At 40.9% G+C, this 17,852-nt stretch overlaps 4 protein-coding genes across 6 annotated transcripts in view; 2 read left to right on the forward strand and 2 right to left on the reverse strand.

Annotated features, from left to right (window-relative positions):
* The window catches only part of zgc:154054 (uncharacterized protein LOC777616 homolog), a gene marked incomplete in the record, with an annotated part of 22,049 nt that extends 21,007 nt beyond the window's left edge, over positions 1 to 1,042 (forward strand). The window contains 1 exon segment of the mRNA XM_035669421.1: positions 620 to 1,042. Coding sequence (XP_035525314.1) covers positions 620 to 637 — 18 coding nt within the window.
* A 1,180-nt stretch (positions 1,043 to 2,222) lies between these two features.
* LOC118333463 (short coiled-coil protein B-like) lies at positions 2,223 to 8,855 on the reverse strand. Of its 2 annotated transcripts, none has more exons than XM_035669115.1 (4): positions 8,698 to 8,855; positions 7,940 to 8,008; positions 7,774 to 7,854; positions 2,223 to 5,170 (listed from the first exon to the last, which is right to left on the reverse strand). In XM_035669115.1, the coding sequence occupies exons 2-4, from the start codon at positions 7,953 to 7,955 to the stop codon at positions 5,028 to 5,030; spliced, it is 240 nt and encodes a 79-aa protein (XP_035525008.1). In that variant the 5' UTR covers positions 7,956 to 8,008; positions 8,698 to 8,855; the 3' UTR covers positions 2,223 to 5,027. The 2 variants fall into 2 exon arrangements, with proteins under 2 accessions (XP_035525008.1, XP_035525009.1); XM_035669116.1 differs by having other exon boundaries at positions 8,703 to 8,849.
* Positions 8,856 to 9,529: 674 nt separating this feature from the next.
* mgst2 (microsomal glutathione S-transferase 2) lies at positions 9,530 to 13,404 on the reverse strand. Its single transcript, XM_035669601.1, has 4 exons — positions 13,251 to 13,404; positions 12,961 to 13,060; positions 9,939 to 10,091; positions 9,530 to 9,829 (listed from the first exon to the last, which is right to left on the reverse strand). Exons 1-4 carry the CDS (start codon positions 13,309 to 13,311, stop codon positions 9,721 to 9,723), a joined length of 423 nt encoding a protein of 140 aa, XP_035525494.1. The 5' UTR covers positions 13,312 to 13,404; the 3' UTR covers positions 9,530 to 9,720.
* Positions 13,405 to 15,400: 1,996 nt separating this feature from the next.
* setd7 (SET domain containing 7, histone lysine methyltransferase) overlaps positions 15,401 to 17,852 on the forward strand; it is a 6,535-nt gene continuing 4,083 nt past the window's right edge. Inside the window, exons 1-2 of one of the 2 annotated variants that reach the window (XM_035669266.1) lie at positions 15,401 to 15,562; positions 16,701 to 16,830. In XM_035669266.1, the coding sequence (XP_035525159.1) occupies positions 15,418 to 15,562; positions 16,701 to 16,830 (275 nt within the window). In that variant the 5' untranslated portion in view covers positions 15,401 to 15,417. The remainder of the gene's footprint in view (positions 15,563 to 16,700; positions 16,831 to 17,852) is intronic. The other variant, XM_035669265.1, reaches the window with a different exon arrangement.

Here is a 17,852-nt window from a genome sequence, read left to right on the forward strand (position 1 = left end):
TCGACGAATGGAGAAAATGGTCGAAAGTGAAAAAAATTATTAATTGCTGCACTAATTGACAGTTACAGTTAACTAAGCAACCAGTCAGTGTGTGCACTGTATGCTAACATATTAGCATAACTGCGTTCAGTAATGGTAGGTGGACACAGTGCTTTTAGTACTGAGAGGGTTTTAGCTGTATATTATCAGTGTATTAATAAACTTGAATCATGAAAACAGATGAATGAACTGCCATTAAAAGGATGCCAGTCTGATGAGTCACATTCTAATGACGGGAACAGGAGGGCAGTTCCTCACTTGATCAAAAGACTGAGACTGCTCCACCTTACCTCTCCTGTGACTGCTGTTACATGTCAGACCGAGACAACTTCCACTTTCATTATTACCACTGGCTGCACTCCATTTGGCTGTGCCAGTGTGCCGCATGGTGCACCCGGTGGATGGGCTGCTTTACATGGAGGGCAGGTGGTGCACGAGGCAGCACAGGTTGCTTGAAACCTGAACTATAAGCTATGAGCTGCTATTAACTCGCCGTTTTACCTCCACTGCCATCTACTAGTACATCAGCACTGTGTGTGTGTGTGTTTTGCTTAATGCTCACTCCTGTTCTTGTCTGCAGATATTCATTAAAGTTTGACGACCACCAAAGAGAGGAACCTACACGCACACATTGCCGTCAAGCCCAGTGCCTCACCTGTACAAACTGCTCCCCCTGTTGGACAAAGACTTTCACTACAGGGACTTGTTTTTCACAAGGATTACATGAAGTGCCTGAAACCGACTGACTGTTGCCTGTGAGGATCTGTGTTCAGGGTTTTTTCTGAACCAGACTGAGGTCACCCATTTCCATTCTACTTACTGTTCAATTCAGCAATATTAAACATGTTGAGTTAGGACATTTGGAAGGGAATCCCTTGTGCATTTGACCACACTGTGAGCTAACAGTAGCTGTTTAAAAACAGCAGAGCTACTTAATAAATAATTTATTATACTGCCGCGTTTTATTTTGTTGTAAATTAACGAAAAAGTGTAAAAAAGAGTATTTAATGTCTTTGGTTTTTTTTTTACCCACAATTGCATGAAATGGTTCTCCAAAGTATAAATAACACTCTCGTACAGTTGGTTCCCGGTTGCGGCGCCAGATAGAGGAAGTCACAACGTTACCACTAACAACAAACCTGCCTGGTTTTGATATCAACATTCCTGTGATGCTTCCTCTGTGAACAGAGACAGATACTTGTTGTTTGAATGTATTATTAAAGGTTAATGCTGGCCATATGCTATATTTTACTTATTGTCACAATAATCCTATAAAAAGACCAAAAACAATGAATGTACCTTGCTAATCATCACTTTTGACCCATGCATGGCGGTGTCTGTATCTGCAGCCCTCTGAGAATCCACTGAGAATGGACCTTACAGTGAAGTAGGAGTGTCCAGCAGAAAAACTTATTCTGGATTTTTAATGAAGGACAACAAGGTCATTTCAAAGATTTTAACAAGATAATTCAACTATTTTTTACAGAAAGAACATAGCAGATACAAATATTCAAAGTAGAGCTATTTACATACACGTTAAAACATGTCTGGAGGGGATCTTTAACTTCCAGGGTTTTAGGCTGGGCTCTACTTTGCACTGGGGTACGATGAGTCTCCTACACATACACTACAGGAGAAACCAGAGCCTGGGGTGATACGGTCTTATTTCCTTGCAACAGGGCAGGAGTAGTTTAAATGACTGATGATGTTAAAACTGCTGGATTCCTGACTCTGGTTTCTGCTCTCTGTCAGAATAAGATTGAAACACACCACTGCTAAGCCTACAGCTTATAGGTTACACCCAGTTAATCAACATCTTGTGGACACAATCAAACAATAACTACAATCAGTCCAGTTTACTAAAGGTTTAACCTACCACAGAAACATTCAGGTGGCTTACAAATGAAAGGAGAACACAATATAAAGTGTGTTCATAAGCAGTTATTTGTGCTTGTGCATGAATCTGGAGGGACAGGTAACCATTCTCTAGCCACACTGTTTGTATCTTCATTTCTTCAGATTTGCCTTTCATTTGTCAGCCACATGTATGTACTACAGTATATATACCAACACTGAAAATGTTCAAGGCAAGGCAGTGGGTCACTTGTCCTTGCGAGCACCCTTAGTGACTCTGTGAGCATGTGAAATATAAAACAGATGATTAGCTCAGGAAACAACAAACATTTCATCAAAAAGGATCATCACTTTATTAAACAAAAGTCATTTCAAATTAGCAACAAACTAAATGTAAAACAAAATGTAAACAATGTTCAAATGCAACAGGGTTAAAGATATCTCAAGACTTCATACATGATGTTTAACATTTATGCATAAAATACAGTATGTATACTGTATCCATCACTGATTCATTGAGAGGATAAACTAGGCTTTGCCAGTTTAACAGTAAGCCCATACACAAGACTTTCAAACGGCAACAGTGACGGTCACTGTTAAAGTAGTGTCATTTACTCCCAACTTGCAAGAAGCAGCAAATGGCAACAAAAAGGTCACATTGTACTGAAATGACAAAGAAGAAACAAGTTCAAAAGGGGCCTTTAGAGCCCGCTCTCTTTAGAGAGGCTATGAGCAGTTACAACCCGGCCCTCCCCAAGTCCCTTTGAGCTCTGTGCTCCAGTTGAGCAAGTCTCAGTCAGATTCAGCCAACTTCCTCCTCTCCTGTACATAGATATGCTATGTGCTAGGCTAATCTATGTTGAAAAGACAACCACATCCTGAAGATGGTAGTCACATTTTAGGTTTGCTAATGTTAGCAAAACCTTAGCACAACTAATGTAAATCAGCAAGCCAGTTAGCTTGAATTTGGCTAACAATAGTTATCACATGACACCCAGCTGGCTAACGACTGATATAAATTAGCTAGCTAGTTAACTAACTTAAGATGTGACTATATGTCACCAAAACTGTGATTGGAGCACAGAGCAAAAGGGGTTGGGACTTAAGGCTCAATAAAACCATGTTCTAACAGACCTACTGTACCTATGGCAACAGTAGCAATACTGACTAATAAATAACTAAAGGAAAAAGGGATTCACCCATTTTTCTCCTTAATTTGAAACAGCCAAATTCTCCTCGCCATTGCTAACTCCACTGTTGGAGAGCAGATAAACACACGGTGTCACCCTGACCAACCAATGGGAGGCTCTAGTGCATTGACAAAGGCATGATCCCTCACCAGCTTCCCACCAGCAAAGACACTGACAAAAATGATGAAGCCGGAGCCGCTGTGACCCGAGGAGAAAGGGGAAGTTTAACGTAAACATTTGAACTCTATATAAAAATCTGAACAGGGTTGTGGGGTTGTTTTGTTCTGGGTTGTGGAGAAGGCAGAGCAGTATCATCACCAGTTCCAACCAGAGTCTCAGCATGATCTGGACATGATAACGAATATATATAGCACAGATTTCAAAGTGAGATTCTGGGGATAATAAACTTAAACTAAAATGATAGAGAGCTGATTGTTGTGATTATGTTGATGTGTTGTTGTTTGAGTTGATTTTGAGTCACTGACTGCACAAACTGCAAAAGTAAAGCGTGAAAAATGTCCCAAGAATGAAACTGTAGGCTCCAGGTGCAGAATTAGCTATTAGCATGTAGCTAAGAGCCCTGGATATCAATAAGTTGGTGGATTGTATTGCAGAGGAACTGGTAAAGAAGACAACTCAAACTGTTACAGAGTGTTTAGGCTGTTAAATAAATATTGCCAAAAATGGCCAGGCTCTGTGGTCAATGTTAGCGTTACCACTATAATACCCACGTTACTAATATGTCGGTCTCAATGCTAGAGTTACTTGTGTGAGTGGGGTTCAGTGCTTTTAAGCCATGAATCAGGATACTGTAAATGAGCTGCGTGCTCATCCTTGATTGTTTGATTCATTTTTGCCATTTTCTTAAACTTTGATTCCATCGGGCACGACTTTGTGACATCACGTCTGTGGCGCTGTTCTTCTCTTTGATTTTCTCAGGGCGTTTTATTTTGAAAATGTACCATATGCTCAATGCCAGGGCCCCCTCAACAGATGGACATTAGACCACAGATCCAAATTTGAGAGGATTTCTCTACAGGAATCCCCTCTCAGTTATTTTTAATATTATCAAGTTCATAGTCAATCAATGATCAAACTGGGATCACTATAAATTAGAATCACTAAAAACAGCCAACCCTAGTTCTTCCCGTCTTGTTCTGTCTTCCAAAAGCTGTGATAAAGGATCAAATATTTGGCCCTGACTTCCTGCTCAGCTCTGCTGCTGCCGTGCCCGCTGCAATCAATCAACTCAATTCTTCATTATGGCGCTGTGAAGGTTTATATTTAATCGGTTTTGACCACTGAGCCAATTCTGACCTAACTGGCAGCACAGAAAAACCCTCGTACAAATAAACCACACGCACTTAACCTGATGGAAGTACCACCCCAGTGTTCAACCAACAACCACCGTTTACACAGTGCAGCTCACAAACAAAAGCGTGTATGTTTGTAACTGGTCAAGGATTTGGCCACACCTTCAGTACTCCGGGTCCTGGGCTTAAGAGGGTTGGGTTGCAGCTGACTGGAGTCTAAAACATGCTTCTAAAAAGATACCTTGCATAAAGGTAAGGTACAGCTCACACCGTGTGTTTGACTTGTAAATGACAGAAACTCGTGGTGCAAATCTCCGGATTTGCTGAGCTTAAGAAAGCTGTGGGTATTTGTATTCGGATTGATTTTCCAGGAATGACAACAGCTTCCAGTTCTCCCGCTGTCTGTCTTCTTGCCTCTACATTCGGATGGGACTCACTGCCTCCTATTGCACCTACTGAGCCCATACCCCTATCTGCAGACTCAGAAACATGTTTTAGGCTCAGGCGGTATTAAGAAGAATTTAGAGTCCACGATGTTTGATGATCAGAGTCCAGTCACTCAGAAGGGTTTGGGGTTCAGGTTATGGGATGTGTGGGTGGGGTTCTAGGACAAGGCTCTCCGAGGTTCTCCTTACTTTCGTTTGCTCTTGGTGTCAGTGGTCTGGAAGACGCTGGAGGCAGACATGAGGTTCTCAATGTACTGACCCAGAACCTGGTTCTCCGACTTCAGCTTCAGGTTCTCCTCTTTGACAGCGTCCACTCTGGCGGACAGGTCTGAACACACAAACACAGTCAGCAGCAGCATTAGAGAGGTGTATGCAGGCTAGATGATCGTGATACAGAGGATCAAGTAGGTCAACAGGGAACCACACAAAACCAGACTTTAATTTGATGGTGCCGCTCAAATGTCTTCATCACTATCTGCCATCTTTACCATCAGTTTGTCTTCTTTACAATAGGTTGTTGGCTCTTTTACAGAAGCAATTAGGACCACAAGTGAAAAATCTATTTGAGTTCTAAAGTTTAAAACGTCTATTCTGCCTTTAAACCCGGAACTCAAATAAATCTTTCACATGTGGTTCTAATCCTCTTCCGCTCTCTTCATCTTACCCTCAGCCCAATGTGAAGACCGGGGAAATAATAAAAGCTGTGGGTTTGACAAACAAAGAGCTACAAGCCTTCATCCGCATGTGAAGAGAAACATAAGTTCATCAAAGTGTATCCGACGTGATGTTTGGAAGAGCTGCATATTGATCACACCCGTTTATATATTTTTTTTACAACCACATTTTCATGAAGGATAATCGTTATCTGTACCTGAAGTACACACTGGTCAGTTCACTGACCATTCAAGACTGCATTGTATACATCCAACACAAACACCATTCCTCTGTTCCTGGTAACTTCGAAATATTTGCATCAGTTATCAGTATCAGCTCTCAGTGCTCAGGGCTGTTACAATGGATTTCAGGAGTTGAATATAAGAATAGTAAAACAAAATGATATTTATTGAATGCTGAAATTACTATTGATATGTGGGTGTTTTTCTATAAAAGTGTTTTCTGAACCACAATCTCACTATGAGAACAGTGATATATACACATATAAAGAGTCCACCCTGGCAGTCTAGAGCCTGAAGAACTGCAGCTTGAGCAGACAGGCATTACTCAGGAGGGGACTGTGTTGAGATTGAAAATGTCTATCAAGGTTAGTTCATGTTATTCATTTTGTGCCTAACATTAATTATTACCTGGCAAGAAAGATATCACCTGTCTGTAATCCCAAAGGTTTACTGGTAATGATGGATTGCCCTCTAGTGGACAGAACGTATAACAAGCCCATGCTTACATTGGTAATGCATAAGGCTGTTTATACAGCAACATCAATAACTGGCTACATTTGAGCATGACACATCTGAGTATTAAAAATAAGTAATGAAACTGGAATGGGACTGTAGAGGAAGAGGACGGCAGCACTGTTCGTCGTTTGACCTTTAAAGAAACAAAGGCTTTTCTGTTGACTGTGAGCAAACAGCTGCTTACTGCCTTCACCACCCTCAGTGGAACGTGTACCCACTGTCACAGATCCTGCTTTTGTTCCACTGCTCCTAACCCCCTCTGGAGACAGGTTCCTGGAAATAAATGTGAGCCCTCCACTGCATTGTTGTTACTATGTGTAGATAACCTTTGTCTGTGTAAACTGAAGGTTGTTTGTTCTGTGGGGCGTTCACTACCAGTTTAACCACATTTCCTGGTAAAGTGAGTGGAGTTGTTTTGCTACTAAAGACCCACTTACACTGTGTGAGTTTGGGCTGTCTGAGACTGACGTTGGCAATCGTGAGAGAATGGTGGAGAAATCTCTGGTGGTCGATCCAAAGTGAATCAAAGAGAAAATTGTGCAGCGCTGCCCAATGCTTCGCTAGCCTCTCGCTAACTCTCCTTCTATTCCTCCTCTTTTGAGATTTGAGCTTCTTTGTTGATTTGCTGCATTTTCAAACATCCGAGCGGTGCAGATGGAGGCTGCAAGCCAATCATCATAATAACATTTTATTGTAAGCTCTAAGTGAAAAGAGAAAAGCAGCAGGCTGGTTTGACAGTATGGAGCAGAGAGAGCGCCAGGCGGCGCCGGTCCAGAGCCGGTCTAGGAGCCGGTCCAGAAGCCGGTCCAGAGCCGGTCCAGAGCCGGTTCCAGAGCGGTTTGTTCACTCTCTGCTCCATTCTGTCAACCTCCATTAATCACCCTTTCATGATGTCTATCCAAAATGCTCTGGTCTGTAAAACACAGAGGTGAAGGTGCTCCGATCAGGGTTTTGGTGCTGATCATCAATCGTTGGTTGATACCAATACTGATCACTCTATTCGTCTATTAGAAGCCATCTGTTTATCATTCAGACTTATTTACTTAACTATGATAAGAGATGATTTATTTAGGGCTGCACAATAAATCGCAATATTATCAAAAATCGCATTATGGCCAAGTGCATTATAATGAATGTGTTAGTTCTGAAGAAGATTCCCTGATACAAATATTGTGTTTGGTCCAGACCCCACAGAGTCACATCAGCAGGATTTTAATGGGTTTCTCTTTCTGTGAAAATGAACATTGTGATCTAAAATGACTCATTTCCACACAATCATGAATCATATCTGTATCTGTTACTGTTATCTGCAAGGGATCACATGAGACCTACGTTCAGCCATTGGCAAACGACTTACACTGGTTGCTGTGGCAACAAGAAATCAAAAGAGTGAGCTGCAGTCTGAATGAAGAGCAGAGATGGAGGAGACTGATGTGTGCAGCCGTGTTTCATGCTGCAGTCACAACAATGGTGATGTCTCTCTCTTGTATCGCAGTGTGTGTGTGTGTGTTTCTCATACCCTCTAAAGTATGTTGAAGCTCCAACACCTGGTTGATGAGCCTCGTCTTCTCTTCCAGCTCAGCCTGGTTCTCCATGTCACCTGCCGCCATGTAAACAACAGTCAAAACCACTGCACTGACTCCGTTGTGGTGTGTGTGTGTGTGTGTGTGTGTGTGTGGTCTCACCATCGTCTGAGCTCATGGTGAAGTACTCGTCTTCCTTTTTGGAATGCAGGGCTGCGATTCTAAGGGACACTGCAAGATTTAGAAAATACCAATGTATCCATTTAGTGTATATATATTTAGAATATTTACCTTACAGCTTTAATGATGGACCAGGAGCCTGTGTGTCTGCACATAAACTCCCGCAAACCTATTCCGCCTAAACATACCGTAATGTACACTGCTGAGAGCTAAATAAATAATAAATGAACACAAAGTGCTATTTAACCTGGTGGTACGCCGAATTTGTCTGAGGAACATTATGAATGAGAAAAAGTCCAAACTCCACATATGTTGTACGTTTATTTATTTATTTTCCAACGGAGTTCCACATTACCACCTGAACATGAGAGGGATGCACTGTCGCTGAATGAGGCTGTATCACATCCAATATGCATTATTCACCTGAAGAACAGCTAACAAAAAACACACACACACACACACACACACACACACACACACACACACAGGGCTGGCGTGTCTTTCGCTTGCTGAAAGTCTTGTGAATCACTGTTAGCTTGTTAGCTAGCCACACTTACGCTGGTAAGAGAAGAAGAGAGCAGCTGGCGGAAAACAAACAAACCCCGACACAGGCCCGCTGCTAACTGGCTAACTGTTAGCATGCTAACAGACGCTAGCCGGGCGGATGCTGTTCAGCCTTAGCAGCAGCACGTATATTACAGCGAATACACAATAAGGTGGGCTCGGACACATAACGTTACCTTACGTCGGGGAAATCAATAGCTGCTGTGCTGGAATGCAGAATCTCGACGGGAATATTACAGGCTTGGTGTAAATTCCACAGCTTGTGTTTGACACCAGCTGTTCAGTCTGTACAGTCCCCCACTATCAGGCCAGTTCACCACACAGCCGCCAGGGGGCACCAGGAGGGAAATAAAAGCAACATACCTGCCTGGAAAAAAGCATTAACAGAGAGATTGTAATGCCTGCTTAACAATGACTTCAGTTGTATATAAGTGGCTGTCTTAACCTTCTAATGCTATTACAGATGCTTCAGTGATGTACAGTGGAAGAACAGGAATAAATTGTAGTTTCTGTGACAGATGTCCAGAAACCTTTGTACTTTTTGGCATTGCCCATATGTGAAATATTTCTGTCAAAAACCTTTGTGGTTTTATTACTGAAAATATGAATTGCCTTGGAAGAATGTATCATTTGGTCTCCTGGAAGATGGTGTACAGAAGAACACGTGTATACATGACTAACCTTATTATTTTACTTGCCAAATTTCATATTCATAAATGTACTGGTGGAAAACCATGCTTCGTTACAATACATTTATTACATTTGATACTCTTTAAAACAGAAAGCAATTAAAACCATAGCAGCCTGTTCTATATTAACATTTTTAATATAGATCCCCCAGCATTATAGTTTTCTTTATCCATCTACTTATGTGTGGACTGTATGTTTGTACAGTTGTTTGTATATTGTTAACCTTTAAAGGAAAATTACCTTACGTTACCTTACTTTTAAGAAAAAATCTTGATAATTGCTCAATGAACCCATGAGCCCATGAACTAAATAAAAACACATTTTATTTCATTAGTCAACCTTTAATTAATAAAATGTGAAGACCACATTTAAGGAGCCACTGTGCAGGAGAGTAATATTCCACAGTGTATGTATTGTATTATGAACTACATTGACACTGGAGTTGCAAACCCATGAACAATCCTAGTTCTTTTCATTGGCCTATTATTTAATTGGTTGTTCAGAGGTCTTCAGAGGTGGATGTGGAGGTACTTGTGAAGTATTCCACGCAGTATTCCAATCAAACCCAGCAGGGACAGAGTGACAAAGACAGCCAACGTCAGGTAAAAACCAGGTAACCTGCAAACAAGATGATCAAAATGCAGAAAGTCACTCATCTGATGCTTCAACTAAAGTCACACATTTAGATATTTTGTAAAAACAATGTGTTGTCAGTTAGATAAATGACCTTTTCTTGGTGGACTTGACATATCCGTTGAAATATATCTGTCGGGCGATTATGTACACCAGTCCCACTGCAGCTGCAGTCCACTCACTGAAGAACATCCCGCAGGTCCACAGTGTCACCAGGAACACTGGGTAACACTCCACACAGTTCTGACTGCAAACACACACAGTCGGCTTTAATGTCACAACAGTTTTGACTGGGCGGGAGAAAGACATGATATGGCAAATAATTTTTTGGGATAGCTGATCTTTAGGGCTGACACTCTGACATTGTATTCTGGCCCAGGTGCAAAAGCTTCTGAAACTCTCAAGCTGCATTCACACCAACTTGAGTCCTGCTTGATAAAACTTCCAGCCCTCTCATTCATTTGAGAGAGTGGCCCAGCAGGGAGGGGTAGGGGGCTCTGGCAAAAACAAAAAAAACCTCGCTGAACTTTTGCATCCAACAAGGCGCTGCGTTGGACAATCATATACAGTGGTATGCAAAAGTTTGGGCACCCCTTAGGAAAATCACTGCATCAGTTTGTCACTTGCTGAGCTTTTGAAGCAGCAACTTCATTTTAACATATGTTATACCTTATGGAAACATCTCAGTAGTGAAATAATTTTTATTGGTCCAACAGAAACATTTTTATGTGCATTTAAACAAAAATAGGCATGTGCATAAATTTGGGCACCCCAAAGAAATAATTCCATTAATATTTAGTAGAGCCTCCTTTTGCTGCAATAACAGCCTGTAGACGCCTCCTATAGCCACAGACAAGTCCCTGAAGTCTGGCAGGTGGTATTTTGGCCCATTCCTCCATGCAGATCTCCTCTTGGCTTCCGTGCGTAGAGAGCCTGCTTCAAATCAATCCATACATTTTCAATGATGTTAAGGTCTGGGGACTGGGATGGCCATTCCAGAACATTGTACTTGTGCTTCTGCATGAATTCCTTGGTGGATTTTGAACAGTGCTTAGGATCATTGTCCTGCTGAAAAATCCAACCCCGGCGTAGCTTCAACTTTGTGACCGACTCTTGAACATTCTTGTCAATGAATCTGCTGAGACTGAGAGGAATTCAATGTGGCCCCAACTTTAACCAAAGGTTTCCAAGTACCTGTGCTAAGCCACGCTGGCCCCATAACATTGATTGACCCTTCACCAAAGTTCACAGTAGGCAATAAGTTCTTCTCATGGAATTGTGTGTGGTTTTTTTCCCAGCATACGTCCTCTTTGTTTCTGACAAAATAACTCTCATCTTAGTCTCATCTGACCACAGTATTTTTGTCAGATGTGCTTTTGCATACCTAATACGACTCTTCTTTGACGAACACTCGGGAAAGGCTTTTTGCGCATCACCCTTCAATGAGCTTTTCCTTGGGTGCAAAGGTACGCTGGATTGTAACGATGGACCAAACTACACCATTCAGCAGGCCAGAGTTCTTGTAGTTCTCTGGAACGTGGTCTGTGGCTTGTCTGTGACCATACTAACCATCCTCGCCTGTGCCTTTCCAGTTTTTTTTGGCCTTACCACATCTTCCTTCACAAGACTGTCTTGTGGCTTTCCATTCTGCCACTACATTTCTGACTTGGAGACAGACAGTCCAAAACCTTCCACATAATCTTGTACCTTTTCCTAATTCATAATAATTAAATTACTTACTTTTTAGGTCAGTGGAGAGTTGTTTAGAGGCCCCCATGTTTGCACACTCTAAGAAAGAACCCGTAGGACAAGCACAGCCATTACCTATGTTAAACAGCCTTTTTCATGATTGGTTCCACCTGTCTTTGTAATTGAAGGTCTCACCAGCTAATCAAAGCAATTTTGTGCTGCAACCTGTCAGCTATAAATCCCTACAGGTCTTGAAATGAATGTGATTAAAAGGGTGCCCAAACTTTTGTACATCCCATTTTTTACATTTTATTTTATTATAATAAAACCATGTAATGCTACTCTAAGAATTTCGGTCTGGAAAACACTCAAATGTCTACATCTCTGTAGGAAAACAAATCTTGTTGCTGTGATCTTCTCTTATAAAGGTAGAGCAAATTATCATGAAATCTCGGAGGGGTGCCCAAACCTTTGCATACCACTGTATGTGCAAATGCAGATTCCTGGTAGATTACTTTGTAACATGAATGTTGTAGTTCTACCATTTACCTCGTGATCATCATAACAAAAGATTGATTTCCACCATGACAACTTCCCAAAGTTGTAAAATTGTGGCTCAGAGAATTATTAACTGCTGTGCGTTTCATTTTTTTTGGCAACTGAGCTTGCAGCTAGGGGCACTATAGCTTGAAACAATAAGAGAAAACTGACCCCCACCATCCGATTTGTCTTGTGCTCAAAACCACTTTAAAACCAGATAACTAAATTTAACTCAAAACATTGCTGAAATTGATTAAATACAACATTTTAAGTGAAGCCAACTCAAGTTAAAAAAAACATTCTTTATCAAGTAGCTTTAGTAATTTTAAGTGACACTTAATTTTGTCATTTTTATTTGTACTGTGAAAACTAAATGGCCAGTAAAAAGTACTCAATCAGGAATGTTTCTGTAACAAGTTAGTGTCACTTAAAATGTTAACAGTGAACATGTTAGCATGGTGGTGTTTAGCAACTGTAGCGGCACCATCGTATTTTATTGTGTTAGCATGCTAGCATTTGCTAATTAAACACAAAGTGCAGTTGAGGCTGATGTCATCGGTATGGAAGACATGAATGTACTACATTTTCAAAGAAATTCTTCCAATAGTAGTAAATGTTTCTACTGCAATTGTCAATTGGTGTCTCTTAAGTAAACCCCAGGCGAACACCAAAGTCAGCAGGTTTTGTCCTCTGGGGACACGGATGTCTGTACCCAATTTAATGGCAACAGACAGGGAATGTTAATGTTTTTCTATCCTTGTGCCAATGTTCTGCAGAATGGTTGTTAATGTAAAAGCTCAATTAAGCATTGGTTAGCATAGCCTTTTAATGTTATTTCAGGGGCTACATAATTGTATAATATAGCTTATGAAAAGATGTCCTCTTACTGTGCGCGGAAAGTCCTCTCAAACTCTGGAGGTCCAGTGACAGAGGGAGGCAGGACCTTGTGGGCCATCCTGGACCAACCCACTCTCTGGGCCAGGTACCCTGGAAAGAGACAGTGATGGCGGGGTTTGAGTCTCTTTGAATGACTCAAACAGAACATTATACTATATTAACCCACTGAGCACAACACTGGACGCATTTTAAAACTACCACCTGAAACACTCCCACCGGGATATGGCGGTGTGAGGAACTACTTCCACTACTGAACAAGTTGCTGACATTTATGGCTCACCCATGTGCAGGGCAGACAGAAGAGACACTGCAGCCAACAAAAAAGGAGAGTCGGTTCCCATCGCAGTCCTGACAATACAGCTCTCCGTACAGTATCTCTTGTATAAAGTCAGCTTTACATAACAAGCAGGAGGTTCTTCCTGGGGCAAAGCAACTTTTCAGGACATCCCACAACAAGTGCTGTCATGCTGTGTTAATAAAGCCCTACCCTGCTGCTGAACACACGAGAGAAGGGTAGGCTGAGCTGAAATGCTTAAATACTAATGTCTGCACCCACTTGGCTGCAGAGCTTTCTGAATACTTCCTGCTGGAATGTATGAATCCTTCTTGCTGTTTATAGTCCCTTCCTGCATTGGCTCTGGATGTTGGTATTGGTTGTAAATTGTGTGCTAAAGGATGATCAAACAAGTTTAGCATGTCTTTTTCTTCACACGTGAATAAAAACATTCAGATTGAGCAAAAAGGAAATTACACTTTAATTTGTTTATTGTATTTTGGTAATATAATTGGTAGTTAGATTAAAGAAGAAAAGAAGGAAATGATAAGTAGATCTATTAAATGATGCCTTTGGATGAAGATACAGTGCAAATTGTCACAGACTTCTTACTGTGTCATAAGTCTGTTTATCTTTTATAGCTTATATAGCTTTAGAAAGATACGTTTATTATCCAATCCAATCCAAAGTCTTAGCTTTTGTATTCACAGGTTCAGAATAATTTATGGTGTTTGGCCGAAGTTTAACCCACAGAACCAGTATTTCACTGGTTCTGTTTTACAAGCCCTATCTACTTTCATCAATCCATTTAAGTTACTACTGCCAGCAAAAAAATGTTACATGGCTGCCAGTGAACATGATGAAGGATCTACAGGAAATTAAAGAGTGTCTTGGTTAGACAGAAGGATTTGGCAAATAAGGACCCACACAATGCCGGATGGATCTGCAGCTGTCCACTATATTTAGACAAAAGTAAAGGATAGCAAACTTGTTTAAATTTAGTAATTGTAATTGCATTATTTAACGGCCCAGTGTGCAGGATTTAGTGGCCTTAAACCGTTTAAATGTATTAACTCAATTTAAGCATGAAAACAGATATGATTTCAGTACAATTAACTCATTCATTGTTAATTAAATTAAGGTAAATTAAGTTAATTGTACTTAAAACCAGCATTTCTCCAAAATTATTTAAAATGTGTCAACAGAATTTATCTGAATAAAGTAAGAGTAACTTAAATACATCTTCTTTATATAAATGTTACCACTTGAAGTTGTGGTTTTCTTCCCCTGAAGCAAATTCTTACATTACCTGTCAAAACTGCTGATATATGATTAAAAAACCATTTAAAAATTAATCCACTATCAAAATTGTAGCCAATTAATTTTGGGGCGTCAAGGCTTACATTATATAATAATATAAAGTCAACTAAAGAAAATGAGTAAATGGAACAAACTGGAATTATATCACAAATTATTAAAACACTGCACACATATAAATGCATTTAAAACAACTGAGATATTACAACAGACATGAGTGACTCAACATTTTTGGGGGATTAAGTTATGTTAGCTTACTTCTTTAATTAAGATATGCTGTTAGGATTTATAGAGTAATGGTGACCCTAAAGATTCTAGAGATACCAAAATATGAGTGAGGAACAAAAACACACTTTAAGCAGCTGGAACATGATCAGATGCCCTTAAATAAGACATTAAGGAAGATAAACCGTTACCAAACCGTCCACTGTGTGGATGTTTCTCTTTAAGGGGGGGACACAGTTTATTGTCAGGTTATTTTACCCTAGGTGACATTCACCATAATTCCATCTAATCTTACCAAAGTCCAATTCTCACTTTATTTCTGAATGATAACAATGCAGGTATACCCTTTCAGATGTTTAACTCTTATCAATATTCAGGCAGTGGAAATTGAATGTGAAAAAAAATAAAATGTAATGGATAAATAAAACATAAATAAAACCACACATCCAAAACAATAAAAAAAACTGTTATCTGTTAACAAAAAACACTTATAACACACATAAATGAACTTATACTAAAATGTGCGCCAATGTATGTCTGTTCCGTGCATTTAAACTTAAGCAGGATCACGTTTGAAGTCGTGCTAGTGAGGCTCGTCAGTTGTCCTGTCATGCCAAGCCCATGACGCCCCATGGGTGACAGCAGCAGCAGTCAGAGCCTGCTCGGTGTGCTCCTCCTCCTCCTCCTCCTCCTCCTCCTCCTCCAGCAGCAGCAGCCTCCTGCAGCCTCCTGCAGCATGGACAGCGATGAGGAGAACATAGAGGAGGCCGTGGAGGGTAAGCAGCGGATTTTGTTTAATTTCTCTGCGACTGACTGAATGTAAGAGAGGGAGGATGTCTCTCTGTTGTGAGGTTCTGATTCTGATGTTCTCCGTAAATCTCCATGAGTCAGTGGGCCAGTGGGCCCGCGCGGTAACTTCAGAGCGCCACGGACTTTATTTCGCCAGGCAATCCGCTCGACGAGCGAGGGAGGGCGGCCTGGGTGACAGGAGTGTCCCGCTGCCAGCCGGCGTGGCTGCTGCAAACATTAGAGTGTGAAATAACAGAAAATGTTACATTTTGGTTCAGTTGTGTAACACACAAATAATTGTGGTGTTTTGATACTTTGTATCTCTTGTATCAACGTTGTTTACCGAGTTTTTGTTAATTTCTGAATTCTGTGCCGTGTCACACTCCTGTTTTTGTCTATAAAACCGAACCCAGACGAGTTTGCCTCTTTTTGAAGGGTTGCCTCCTCGTTGTAAGGCTCTTGGAATGAATCTGGCATACCTGTGGCCCACCAGTATAAACCTACAGAATCTATATTTCCCATCAAAGACAACTTTTGATGTCATCCCTGCCTCACCCGGAAAATGGCCACAAGGGGCAGCTCAGAAAGAATGAGTGTCAACTGCACACAATCTCACACCACTGCTATATTAGTGGTTTCTTTCTATATATGTCCACATTTAACTTGCATATTGAGTTACTAACGCAAGTTTTTTGTGTCTATTCCAGGTGTTTTTTCAGGCCAAGGACTCCTTAGCTCAGAGGTTCCCAACCTTTTTCATAAAGGGCCCTTATCTATCACTGAGTAAACTGAGGACCCTTAATTATATTCAATGCATAACAATACCAGTATCAGAACAAGTGATAAACTGTACAATGAACACAAACAGTGAACACAATAACTGCAGGGAGCTTGTGTAAATGAGAGATTTGGATCCTGTGAATGCTGACAGTGATGCAACTCTGCTGTTTAATCTGGCATGATGTTGGCTACAATGTGTCATTCTTACATGATAGGTTGATATTGTACAATTAGTCCATAACTAGTAACCTTATATCGTGATCAGCGCCTCACATATAACAGTGCGATACAAATCCTTTGTGCTGTGTGTGTGTGTGCTGTGTGGGTGTGTGTGTGTGTGTTCAGGCCCGTTGGATGAAGACGGTCAGCCTCACGGGTTCTGCACAGTAACCTACTCGTCCAGCGATCGTTTTGAAGGACACTTCACCCACGGAGAGAAGAATGGCAAGGGCAAGTTCTTCTTCTTTGATGGAAGGTACTGTAAAGACAAAACGGGAATACATGCCGCCTTTTACCTCAGCCGCTACATTGCCATTGGTTGTTTATCAGAGCGGCGCGTTGTCAACAAACTAACAGTAGTGTCTACATTAAAGAAGCATGTTGAGATGTTCTGGTTTCACAGCATGTTCTGCAGATGGCAACAGTGTATTAGGACCACTGAGAGAGTTCAGTCAAAATGTTGACAAAAATGTCATAATATTATAAATATTTAGATAATAGTATTAATAAGTTAAAATAAGATTTTAAAATATTGAAAAATAAAGATGCTAGTAAAAAAAATCAATTTTAATACTTGTTGAGAGCAGTCTGTCAGCTCTTACGTGTCAAATGAGGGCTGTGATGACCTGAATTTATATAATAAGCACCATATTGTAATATATTAGGATATCAAAATGAAAGGAAGCCACTTAGATGTATATGAATGTACTTAAATGTCCATATCCAGATGTGTTGTGAAGCGCAGTGGAGACTTCCTCCAGACTAAGCCAGTAATAGTGTAGAGATCCAAACACTGGTTCATGGTATTAGAAAAGGATAAAGTGCAGTGGACTTCATGAGTCTTGAAATGATATGAAATGTAAGTATACAGTGCACTGAGTGAACTGTAGTGCTCTGCTGGTAGACCCCATTCAGACAGACACAGTGGCTCAAAGCTGCGTCTGACAGGCACCTAGCCCTGTAAGTGCAGTGCACAGCCGCGTCCCTAAGCTTTTCAATAGATGCAGTGGATCAGATCGTCCCAAACAGGACTAAAAGGCACCTGTGCCAAACAAAGGGGGGCCACTGTAGACACAGACCACAGCTAGTGGTCACACACAGTGTGTTAATGTGTAACCCGACCTACACTGTCTAATCCTCACACTGTTTTCTATCACGTGCCTACTGTATTCATATTTTATTCAGCACTGTGTGTTTACGTGCACACTAATAATTAGGGCCCGAGCACTGAACGTGCGAAGGCCCTATTGTAATTGAAGGAATTCTTATTTTTCCTCC

This window comes from Morone saxatilis, unplaced genomic scaffold (assembly GCF_004916995.1).
Source record: "Morone saxatilis isolate NCDOM2014 unplaced genomic scaffold, NCSU_SB_2.0 Contig22, whole genome shotgun sequence".
Taxonomy (NCBI): Eukaryota; Metazoa; Chordata; class Actinopteri; family Moronidae; genus Morone; species Morone saxatilis.